Source organism: Neophocaena asiaeorientalis, unplaced genomic scaffold, assembly GCF_003031525.2.
Source record: "Neophocaena asiaeorientalis asiaeorientalis breed wild unplaced genomic scaffold, Neophocaena_asiaeorientalis_V1.1 scaffold280, whole genome shotgun sequence".
NCBI lineage: Eukaryota > Metazoa > Chordata > Mammalia > Artiodactyla > Phocoenidae > Neophocaena > Neophocaena asiaeorientalis.
In genome coordinates, this window is record NW_020185321.1 from 3,137,258 (window position 1) to 3,150,034 (window position 12,777).

The following is a 12,777-nucleotide window of genomic DNA, read 5'->3' on the forward strand; positions in this document are numbered from 1 at the left end:
CATACAGTTAAAGAGGCTATATGTTTTCAGGGATACTAAGATAACTTGAGAGCTAAGTCCTGTTTTGTGAAATGTTAGTAATTTTTAAAAATCAAATACAATAAAAACATTTTGTGCATTAGGGTAAAAATGATTTGAAAGAGGAGGGAATTAAAGTGAAATCAAAGTGGAAACCATTAACTCAGGCAAATGAATGCATTTATGTAAATATTTATACAAAAATAGCCCTAAGAGCAATGGATACACTTTCCCAAATATGGTTGCTTCCCTTTTGATATTACACACTAGAAAATATTTAAGTTTGTTAATTCTCAAAATTACATGTCAATGATATATTTTTAAAAGCTATATAACTTGTACTATGCCAACAGTGAATCTTTAATTAGAGTCACAGTGTCATCCAACGTATATATAGCAAGAGAAATCAGTTGATAAGAATGTCATTTTAAAAAGTCAAATAGAGCTCTAAACTTGAATCATTTACATCCTGACCTTATACAATGTTTTTAACCCTTCTTAAAGACTCTTAAAATATACAACTATGTACTTTCTACTTTAAACAAAATGAAAAATGTTTTGAGTATCAAACAGTATATTATCTACCTTGTAGACAGCATCTTCATCTAACACTGCCACTGTGTTAGCGACTTTTAAATGACATAAAATAGAAGAAAAGTTGCTCCTAAATGGTTGTTTGTAAGTCATGACAAATTTGGCACTAGACTTTATCTGGAAACAGCATTCATATTATTTAGAAATAATAGTAAAATCTTGTTGTTTTAGGTTAATGAATTCCCCTTAGGAAGGAACTCTTTGGGACAGTTTTTAGTAACACTAATTTAAGTCTATCATTATTGTCCCTTGCCCTGCCTTAATTTGGGGTCATCTGAATTCTGAGTTAAGGAACTATCCATCTATCACCCAAGTCTGGAAACCTACAAATAGGACCAGTATAGGAAATCCTAATTTAACTGTGATAGTAAGTAGCTAAGAGTCTTAATTATAGTCGTTAAAAACAGCCATATGTCCACATTATTCTATTTACAATACTTTATATAATAAATAACTTGTAGCAGTATGGTGAGACTCCCCTAATAAGTTTGTTTTCCACAAATTTCTAGAGGTTTCTTGTTACTGTCATTCATAAAAACATATCAATTGTAGGTTTACGCTGTGAGAAAATGGGATTTGAGAATATTTAGAAATTTTCCGCTATGGCACAAATATGAAGGCCCAGTCAGCACGGGAAACGCTTTTGTTTCCTCACGTTAGTACAAAGAACTGTCGGAGGTGAGAAGGCTGAACGGAGAGGGGAGCTTCTTCTTGACCGGAGGCCCCACAACCCTGACCCCAACCGATGGGAGGCACAAGGTGCTCGCCGACTTCTGTCTGTTCTTGTTGGTGTTCCAACTCAAAAAGGACAGCTTTTTCGAGATTTTCTTGGTTTTATCAGTTTTATCATCATCATCTGTGGCTAAGCAGATCATGGAGTAAGTTTTCTGCATTCCCACAGAGTATGTGGCACATTTACTATGCTGCACACAGAAAAGGAGAGAGAAAGGCGTTAGAAGCCAAGATGTCAGAGAAACGACTGCGAAGTTTGAGGCTCAGATTCTGCACTCATAGCATCCTCTTTAAAATTACGTTGACATAATTCTGAAACTCAGTGACAAATGCTTATACAGAATTAGGTTCTTAACAACAAGGACAATTCTTAAGGAATATACTCAGTAGTAGTAACTTAGGCTAGAGACCACTACCTTTTAAGGTTATTACATTTGAAAAAGTAATATATACTCATGGTCAATGATATGAAAATGCATGAGGTGAACAGCAGGTGTCCCTCCTACCTGGGCTTTCAGGCTCTTCCCCTGAGGTAACCACCATCTGTTACACTTTTAGAGATAACATTCGTATACAGGTATTGCTATGTGTGTAAGTATAAATCACCATTTGTCTTTCCTTAGGAATACACTAGACACACTTGTCCGCACCCTGCTTTCTTCACTTAATGTATCCTGGATTTCAGTGCACACCAACAGATACAGATCAACTTCATTCCCTTTAAAGACAGTACAGGGTCCATGTGATGAGGATATTAAATTTTTCCAATTTTTTAAACGTGAAATAAACATAACGTCAAATTTACCATTTTAACCATTAAGTTCTGTTTATTTCACCAGTTTAAAGATATGCCCTCCCATGTGCCTGGACCCTCTCACTCCCTCTCTCCTCCAGGTATCCCCTCCTTTCTGCTCTCCTGTCTCCTAAACCTTTCCCATCTGCACACAAGCTGACTGTGCTATCAACACACACACCTTTGAAAAACTCTCCTTTACCCCTACGTCCCCTCCCAGCTACCACCGCAATATCTCTGCTCCCTTTCACAAGTCTTCCCTTTCTCTCATTCACTTGTTTCCTGTCCTCATCCAGCATGCTCCCCACTACCCAGTCCCCAAATCTTCCTGGGGCACCTCTCTGACACTCTCAGGGCCTTATGGAGCACAGCTGGAAACTACTGCACTCGTCTAAATCTTAGATTATACAGATGAGGACCATGAAGCCTGCTGAAGGTCAAACAGCTTATTAACAGCAGGCAGGGCCTGATTCCAGGTCTTTGATTCCAAGCCTGGGGTTCTTTCCACGACATCAGTGGTAGTCAGAATGGTGGTAGTCTCCATTTTCCCGAGGCTCAGAGCAAGTCTCTGACGCCCAAGGTCATGGAACTGGTGAAAGCCAGGATTCAAAGGCAGGCAGTCTGAATACAGAACCCTTGCTTTCATCCCTACGTCAGATTCTTCATTGGCCTGGTTCAATCAGAAATGTGACAGGACTAACAGATAAGCCTTTCAGTCTCTTCAGGGGCAGGGCTGCTCTCTAAAGCTGCAGGTCCTCCGGCTGTGCCTAACAGACTCCGACCCTCAGGCCAGAGCCCAGCAATTTTATATATCCTCTTGGACAAACTTCTTTTGTTTCTGGTTGAGACCTTGATCACTAGTCTAACAATTCTACGGATTCCACCCCTCAAAGTGCCATTTTTCATGATCCCTTCTCCCAAGATGCTCTGAGTCCCTTGACTCCTTTATCTTCTTTTTTCTAATTGAGTTATAATTCACATACCATAAAATTCACCATTTTAATACAATCCAGTGGGTTTTAGTATAGTCACAGGGTTGTGCAACCACTAACATTACCGAATTTCAGAACATTCCCACCCCCTCCAAAAGAAACCCTGGGGACTTCCCTGGCGGTCTGGCGGTTAGAACTCCGTGCTTCCACTGCAGGGGGCGTGGGTTCCATACCTGGTCAGGGAACTAAGAGCCTGCAAGCTGTGCGGTGCAGCCAAAAAAGAAGGGAAAAAAAAAAAAAAAGAAACCCTGTCCCATCAGCAGTTACACTCCCCATTCCCCGACGCCCCAGCCCCTGGCAACCAACCACTAACCTACATTCTGTTTCTATGGGTTTGCCTATTTCTTACCAATGGAATCACACAATCATTCACTCTCCAACCCTCTCTAAGTCTGAGTTCTGTTGCCATTTCCCCATGAAAAATGTCCTTTTGTCCTGCTGCCAAATATAATAGACATGGCTCTGCTTCCCTCATTCTCCACGTCTTAACTGTGTTCAGCACAAACCACCGCTCTTTCCGGGCAGGATTTTCTTCTCTTGGTTTCCGAAGCCCCACTTTATCCCACCTGTCTGCACTCCCCTTCGCACCTACTTCTAACTGACCTCCAGACGCCTGTGGTGTCTCTCGGGGTTGAGTCCTCCACCCTCAACCCCTTGAGGGTACTTTCGTTTAGTATCTTACAGCTTTAAATATCATCTCTGTGCTGATAATCCTCAAATATTTAGTTCTAGGCTGACATTTGCCTTGAACTGAAGATCTGAACATCCAGCTGCCTACTTTACCTTTACATCCAGATGCCTAATGGCACGCGAACCACACACAACACTTGTTTTTCTCTCTCCTCGGCCTCCCTCACCCTTGCCCCGTCTCCCGTCATTAAGAAAAATGATGCAGTAGTTCAAGCCAAAAGCTGTGCAGTCCTCTCTCTTTCCCGATCCTTTTTTTTTTTTTTTTGCGTTACGCGGGCCTCTCACTGTTGTGGCCTCTCCCGTTGCGGAGCACAGGCTTCGGATGCGCAGGCTCAGCGGCCATGGCTCACGAACCCAGCCGCTCTGCAGCATGTGGGATCCTCCCGGACCGGGGCATGAACCCGTGTCCCCTGCATCGGCAGGCAGACTCTCAACCACTGCACCATCAGGGAAGCCCTCCCGCATCTTTTTTATATAAGTCATCTACAAATCCATCAGCTCCATATCCAAATTACGTCTCAGGTGCACCCCACCTCTCTACACCTCCATTGTCACCCCCTAGTGGGACGGTGCTAACGTCATTGGCCTGGGTGACTGCCACAGCCAGCTTGCTCTGCGGCCACCCGGCTGGCCTCCAGACAGCAAGACGGCCTTCTAAAATAAACATCATGCCACGTCACTCCCCGTCTCAAAAGGTTTCAAACTCCCTCCACTGCCGATGAAGCCCTGCCTCCCTCCCACCGCATTTCCCTCCACTCTGGCCCTTGTCAAGATGCTCGGGCTGAAAGGCCTTCTTTTAGTTCCTCTAGCAGGTGAAGCTCATTCCTGCCACAGGGTCTGGTCTCTGCACCTGTTGGTGCCCCTGCCCACGTGCTCTTGTACCTCTTCACATGGCTGGTTCCTCCTGTGACTCAAGCCTCAGGGCAAGCCCTGCTCAGGAGCCCCTCCCAGCTCCAGTCATTCTAGCACATTACACATTTTATTTCCTTTACAGCACGTACCCAAAATCACAACCACTTATTGCATATTTAGTGCCAGCTTTGTGGGGGCAGGGACCTTATCTGTCTAATTCCAGCTGTAGCTCCAACACCTGAGAAGGGCCTGGCACACAGTTGATATTTGTTGAATGAATAAACACATACTGTTCTAGAGGGAAGCGTCCAAGGTACATAATTGAATGCAGCAAGCACAGAAGAGTGCGTATGCCACAATTCCTCCGACTTGGGGAAACAAAGGGATGTAACTGTGCACATGGACTTGCACAGGCTCAGACGCTTCCCAAGATCTCCCAGGAAACAGCTAACACTGTCCCGGACGACGTGAGGAGAGCATCTTCCACACATCATCTCAAGCCCTTCTGTATCAATTCAGTATTTTTTTAACCATGAGTATGTACTACTTTTGCAATTGAAAAGAATTTAACCAATTAAAATAATTGGTTAAAAATTATTAATTTTTATATTAATTAATTTTTATATTATATTATATATATTTATATTATATAATTAATATAATATATTGATTTTTATATTATAATTTTTATAAAATAATTATTTTATAATTATTTCATAATTATAAAAATTATGAAAAATAAATCAATTGGTTCTTTTACCTATAGCAGGGGTCCCAACCCCTGGGCCGTGGACCAGTACCAGTCCACAGCCTGTTAGGAACCTGGCCGCACAGCAGGAGGTGAGTGGCGGGAGAGCAAGCAAAGCTCCATCTGCCGCTCTCCATCTCTCCCCATCTCCACCTCTCCCCATCGCTCCCCATCGCTCCCGTTACCGCCTGAGCCACCGCACCCACCCCGCCCCACCCCTCATCCGTGGAAAAAGTGTCTTCCGCAAAACCGGTCCCTGGTGCCAAAGAGGCTGGGGACCGCTGATCTACAGGATTAAAAAAAAAAAGCTTTCCAGTGATCTCTCTGACCCAAGATGAGCACATCCCAGTGATGACGGGCTTAGGAGTTCAGTCGTTTGTGGCATGTTACAAATGCAGGCAGGAGGCAGGGGTCCGGATAAAGACCTCTGGGGCTGGACTCACACTGACTTCACTCCACGTCGCTGTTTGCTGCCAGGGGCCATCAGCACTCACCATGGACGATGTGGCATCCAGGAGGCTCACGACCTTCATCTCAATGTCGTTCTGGCCAAAGCTCTTCAGCAGCTTCATAACCTCACTCACAGTCAGCCACTTACAATCCACGTCTTGAATGGAAACAATATAATCCCCTTCCTTGGCTCCTGCCACCTATGAAAGTATGATTTAAATAAAGGTCAATGTTCTGTTCATTCAGATCCCTAAAGCAGTTCCCAAGTTCATTAATAAAATAGTTATCTGGGGCTTCCCTGGTGGCACAGTGGTTGGGAGTCCGCCTGCCGATGCAGGGGACACGGGTTCGTGCCCCGTTCCGGGAGGATCCCACATGCCGCGGAGCGGCTGGGCCCGTGAGCCATGGCCGCTGAGCCTGCGCGTCCAGAGCCTGTGCTCCGCAACGGGAGAGGCCGCGGCAGTGAGAGGCCCGCGTACCGCAAAAAAATAAATAAATAAATAAAAAATAAAATAGTTATCTGCACAAATTTGCTTCAAGAAGGCAAAAATTAATCCTTTTCTCTTTGGGCAAGAAAGGTATGAGAGGCCTTTCACATAAAGCAAGGCCTTTTACATAGAGGAACCCTACATTGAATCACCCACATACATTTGTTTGGGCAGCTCTCTTTATATTTTACCAGTTTCACTGTCTGCAAAGATGCCAGGGAGTTTTGCTCCCAATTTAGAAGGGTCCACACTTACGGCAGCAGAGCAGTACGGATCCAGGAAGTGGACTTGAACCGGGGAGTGTCCTCTCAGGGTGAACCCCAAGTCTCCTTCTTCTGCAGTGAAGTGAATGCTTCGAGGAGGCGTCCATCTCTTATTAGCCGAAAACACAGATAAAGGGCCCTTTGGAATAGAGCATCATTAGCTGTAGGAGCTGAAGGCTGAATCAGGAACTTTTGAAAACCAAAAGAAATGATGCCTTATTGTCCTTACAGATTTCATTCGGCCCTGCTCCTAGACTAATGATACCATCTGGGATAATACGTGCTACAGAGTCATACAAGAATGTTAATTGCCATTTGCTCTAAAAGATCCAACATATTTAAGATAAAATTATCTTTTTAAAATTATCTTAATTTAAATAATCTTATATAACATCTCTAATTAAAAATCAAAAACATCTAAAAGTAGCCTTTTACATACTTGCAATTTATAAAACAGCTTTCCCCTCAAGTCATTATGAAACAGATGTTCAACATACCAGCTTCTGGAAGAAGTCAGTTACTGTCACCTTGGAGAACTGTGGTGGTATAATTTCAACCTCTCGCTCAGTTTTAGCTGGAAAAGAAGATTAAAAGTAAAAGCATAAATGTTTCTCTAATTGAAAGTTACCCTTGAAAACTCAGGCCTAACTCCATTTGGGTATCTACTATGAGCTATATCCCACTCTGGGGCTGGGACAGAGTAGTGACAATAAGACAAATTCCCTGCCTTCGAGGAGCTTATTTGTATTCTAGGGGACATCCAATGGTATTCATAAAATCCTACTGAGAAGTAACCTACGTTTCAGGTGTGGCTGTTATAGAAATACCATGCTTTCAGCACAGTTTCGGGCGAGATGTGCTTCCTCTCTTCAGTATTAATGTGTGATGCGAGGATTTCACAGTGAGAAGTGGGTTTGCCAAATCTCCACTATCATATTCACGGCAGGCTCAAGCCAACCCTTCCCATGAGGCTAGTCAGTGTCTAACAAAGGATCCCAGTGCAGGCTAAGTATACATGAACAACAGCATAAAAAGAAAATATGGGGAAGAAGACTGGCACTGCCAAGAAGACTGACACACCCCTGTATTCACGGGACGGCCCTGTGGTTTCTTACAAACGAACTGCTTCACACAGCACTGGGCTCAGACAGGTTACTCATCCACTACAAGAGTGGTGCCACCACCCCCAGACAGCCTCGCCAGGAGCTGTGCATCTCCCTCCCTCTGTGGAGGTTGTCTCTACTGTGTGGACAAGGGGGTCAGGGAAGTGGCCTGTGTCCATGAAGGAGAATCCCTGAGCGCCATTCCTGTTTCCACCAACCAGCTTGATCACCTGGAACAAAGACTTTGATCTCTCTAAGCCTCCACTGCCTCATCTTTAAGATGAGGGTGATACCAGTATCACCCTCATAGTACTGGGGAGCGAGATCTCACTTATATGTGGAATCTAAAACGGCCAAACTCTTCAAATCTATTTATGATAAAAAACCCTCAATGAAGGGGGTATAGAGGGAACAAATCTCAACATAATAAAGGCCATATACGACAAGCCTTGCAAACTTTTCCTCTAAGATCAGGAACAAGACAAGGAAGCCTACTCTTACCATTTTTATTCATCATAGTATTGGAAGTCCTAGTCATAGCAATTAGTCAAGAAAAAGAAGTTAAGGCATCCAAATCAATAGTAAAACTGACACTATTTGCAGACGACATAATCCTACTTAAAGAGAACCCTACAGACTTCACCAAAAGACCGTTAGAACTAATGAATGAATTCAGTAAAGCTGCAGGATAAAAAATCAATATACAGAAATCCATGGCATTTCTATACACTAATAACAAACTATCCGAAAGAGAAATTAAAGACAATCCAATTTACAATTGCATCAAAAATAATAAAACACCTAGGAATAAATTTACCCAAGGAAGTGAAAGACCTCTACACTGAAAACTATAGGACATTCAAGAAATTGAAGAAGACACAAATAAATGGAAAGATACTTCCATGTTTGTGGATTGGAAAAATTAATATTGTTAAAATGGCCATAATACCCAAAGCAATCTACTAATTCAATGCAATCCCTATCAAAAATCTAATGGCATATTTCACAAAACTAGAACAAATAATTCTGAAATTTGTATGGAACCACAAAAGATCCCGAATAGCCAAAACAATCTTGAGAAGGAAGAACAAAGCTGGAGGTATCATGCTCCCTGATTTCAACTATACTGTGAAGCTACAGTAATCAAAACAGTATGGTATGGGCACAAAAATAGACACACAGATCAATGGAACAGGCCTGAAAACCCAGAAGTAAACCCACGCATAGATGAACAATTAATTTATGACCAAGAAGCAAAGAACAGACAATGGAAAAAGGATGGTCTCTTCAATAAATGGTGCTGGGAAAACTAAACAGCCACATGCAAAACAATGAAACTAGATCAGTATCTTATACCATACACAAAAATTAACTCAACATGGAGTAAAGACTTGAATGTAAGTCCTAAAACCATATAATAAAACATAGGTGGAAACCTCAGTGACATTGTTTTTAGTGATATTTTTGTAGATCTGACTCCAAAGGCAAGGGAAACAAAAGCAAAAACAAACAAATGGGACTACGTCAAACTAAAAAGCTTCTGCACAGTGATGGGAACTATCATCAAAATGAAAAGGCAATTTACTGAATGGGAGAAGATAGTTGCAAATTATATATGTGATAAGGAGCTACTATCCAAAGTATATAAAGAACACATACAACTCAACAACAAAAAAACAACTCAATTAAAAAGTGGGCAGAGGGTCTGAATAGGCATTTTTCCAAGAAAGACATACAGATGGCCAACAGGCACATAAAACAACACTAATTATTAGGAAAATGTAAATCAAAACCACAATGAGATATCACCTCACACGTGTTATAATTGGCTATTATCAAAAAGACAAGAAATAACAAATGTTGGAGAGGATGTGGAAAAAAGGGAACCCTCGTACACTGTGGGTGGCACTGTAAATTAGTGCAGCCGCTATGGAAAAACAGTATGGAGATTCCTCAAAAAGGTAAGCATAGTTCATATGACCCAGCTATTCCACTTCCGGGTATTTCTCTGAAGAACATGAAACACTAATTCTAAAAGGTATATGCACCCCTATGTTCATTGTAGCATTGTTTGCAATAGCCAAGATATGGAAACAACCTAAGTGTCCATAGACGGATGAACAGGTAAAGAAGATGTGGTATATATATACAATGGAATACTACTCAGACAAAAAAGAAAAAAAAAAAAAGAATGAAATCCTGTGACATGCAACTAAATGGATGGACCTTGAGGATACCGTGTTAAGTGAAATAAGTCAGAGGAAAAAAAAACACGATATGATTGGAATCTAAAAAAATCCCCCAAAACAAATGAACAAACAAAACAAAAACAAACTCATAGATACAGAGAACAGATCTGTGGTTACCACAGGGGTTTGTGGGGGGGAGGGATGGGCAAAATGGGTGAAGAGGGTCAACTCTATGGTGATAGATGGTAACTAGACTTGTGGTGGTGATCACTCTGTAGTGTATACAGATGTTGAATTATAATGCTGTACACCTGAAACTCATACAATAAAAAATAATAAATAAATAAAGTCAAACTCATAGAAGCAGAGAGCAGAATGGCGGATGCCGGGGGCAGTGGGGGGTGGGTGCTGTGAGAAAATGTTGGTGAAAGGGTACAGAGTTTCAGTTATGCAGGATGAGTAAGATCGAGAGGTCTAACAGTATGGTGACTATTACAACACTATATTGTATATGTGAGGGTAGATCTTAAGTGTTCTCACCACACACACACACACACAGACACGATGAACTAGATTTTGAAGAAATTTTCAATGCCAAAGTAAAAACTTTTCCCTGCACCCCCTGGATCCACTGTATCAGTGAAAATTTTACTTCTTGTTTCATAATAAAAATAATTTTTGTCTGGGGGAAAAAAAGAAAGAAAGAAAATGGAGAAAACAGGGTAAAGATCAAGACTTGGAGCAGGAATAAGGATGCAGGTGGCTTTCAAACTACGGAGCCAGAGGTAAAAGACAGATAGCAAAGCACGGTTTTCCAGAAGGCAGGTGGCACGTGGGTGGGTGTGGAGCGTAGGGAAAACGTCGAGGCGAAAGGCAGCTCCTGGGGTCTCCTGACTAGCGGTGGGGGCTGGAACCCCAGGGAAGGCCGTGAGACTTTAAGGAAAGGAATCTAGAGGAAGCAAGCCAGGGAGAGGAGACCTGCAAGAATGCCAGGAGGGGCGGTGTGTTTGGGCAAGACCGTCAGCAAATAGGGTGGAGAGGAAAGTGAGGGCAGAAAGAACCAAGGTGGCAGGGCCCTGACGCCATAGGTGGCGTGTTGAGGGGCAGGAGGGGGTCGGCTGCCAACAAGGACGAAGACCATAAAGAAGGCCCTGGATCTGGGAAGGAGGAGGTGAGGACTCCAGGGCAAGAGCAGCACGCGGCCCTGTCCCAGTGCCCGGCACACAACGAGGGTTTGCCCGGCCCCTGCAGGAGGAGCGCCCGAGCGCCCCTGCCTCTCACATGGCACACTCTGCACCTGGCACCGGCACCCAGGCCACTCACAGATGATGTCGGGAACATTGATCAAGCTCAGCAGGTCATAGTCGTCACGGAGCTGAGTGTACTTGAGCCGGGACCGCTGGTGTGCCGCAGACAGCACCTCCTGCAGCACCTCGATGTTCCGGAGCTTCTTGCACAGGCTGGCCTCCCTCACGGACTCCTCGTGATGGGTAACAGCTCGGCACAGATGGGACTTGCCTGCCCACAGAAAATCAAGACCACAGGACACATGTCGTAAACTGCAACGTGAGTACCTCAAGGAGAGCCCGAGTGCCCAAGGATTCGCCCAGAAAGGTGGATGTTCTCTTTTCTGAAGGATCTGCCTGGATGGCTTCAGTCCCTCTAAATGTGTGTACAATATGCTCACTTGTGTCTATAAATCTTTCATTCAGCAAACATTTACCAAACATTCTAGGCATTAGAGATAAAGCAATGAACAAAAACTCGCCTCTGCATTCGTGGACTTTACATGCTAGTGGTTGAAGACAGATAATTAACAAGCAAAGAAATGTGTAATGGGTTGTGTGGCTGTAAGGTTCTGGAGAAAAATAAAGCAGAAATAAAAACAGGCAGATGTGGCATGAGAAGATGGGGAAGGGGGAGTCTCCCTTCTATTATGGGTGATCAGAAAAGGCCTTTTAGAAGGTAACTTTTAAGCGGAGCCCTGAAGGACGTGAGGGAGCAGTCAAGAGGACATCTGACAGAAGAGCGCTCCTAGAAGAACAGCAGCAAGTGCAAAGGCCCTGGGGCAGGAGCATGCCTGCATGTTTAAGGACAACAAGGAACTTGGGAGTTTGGTTGGAGGGAGTGAGGGCTGGAGAGAAGGGTAGGGAATGAGGCCAGAGAGGAACAGGGGCTTGACCATGTCCAGCCTCACAAGTGCAGGTGAGGAATGCTGCTCCACCTCTGGGTGAGATGGGACCACGAGGGCTCCCTGCTCAAAAGCTGGGCAAGCTGTGTGACCTCTCTGGGCCTCTGTTTCCCCAGATGAAAAATGGGGAGTCATACCATATGTATCTGACAGGGTTGTGTGAGGTTTAAGCGAGTCAATGTCTGTTAAGTAAGCACTACGTAAGCTTGGACCAGGGTGGTAGCTAAGAAGTGGTCAGATTTGGGATATTTTTCTAGGTAGAGCCAACGGGATTTGCTAATCAAATGCGGGGATGAGAAAGAAAGATGAGGGCGGAGAATGCGTCCAAGGTTTCTGGCCTGCACACCTAGAACGATGGAGCTGCCATCCCTGAGATGGGGAAAGTGCATGTGTGGGGTGGGGGTGGACAAGATCAGGTGGAGGAAGAATTCACGTTTGGACATGGAAAGCATACTCACTCTGAGACCTGTAAGAGACCAAACTAGGACAATTCATTACCAGTTCTTAGATGTGGCCTAAGAAATGCGTCCTTCCAGATTAGCATGACCAAGGGCCATCCCCTGGACCCCCGCTAGCGTGTTGGAAGATTGCCAAAGCTCTGGCTCCATCGTGGGAGCCCTGGTCCCTCGCAGAACCTGTGAGAAACACAGCTCTGGAAGCCCGTTGAGGCCAGA

At 43.9% G+C, this 12,777-nt stretch overlaps 1 protein-coding gene across 1 annotated transcript in view; it reads right to left on the reverse strand.

Annotated features, from left to right (window-relative positions):
• Positions 1 to 176: 176 nt before the first annotated feature.
• The window catches only part of RHPN2 (rhophilin Rho GTPase binding protein 2), a 57,857-nt gene continuing 45,256 nt past the window's right edge, over positions 177 to 12,777 (reverse strand). Inside the window, exons 11-15 of the mRNA XM_024734140.1 lie at positions 11,236 to 11,430; positions 7,118 to 7,194; positions 6,613 to 6,759; positions 5,914 to 6,069; positions 177 to 1,535 (exon numbers count right to left, since the gene is read on the reverse strand). Coding sequence (XP_024589908.1) covers positions 1,269 to 1,535; positions 5,914 to 6,069; positions 6,613 to 6,759; positions 7,118 to 7,194; positions 11,236 to 11,430 — 842 coding nt within the window. The 3' untranslated portion in view covers positions 177 to 1,268. The remainder of the gene's footprint in view (positions 1,536 to 5,913; positions 6,070 to 6,612; positions 6,760 to 7,117; positions 7,195 to 11,235; positions 11,431 to 12,777) is intronic.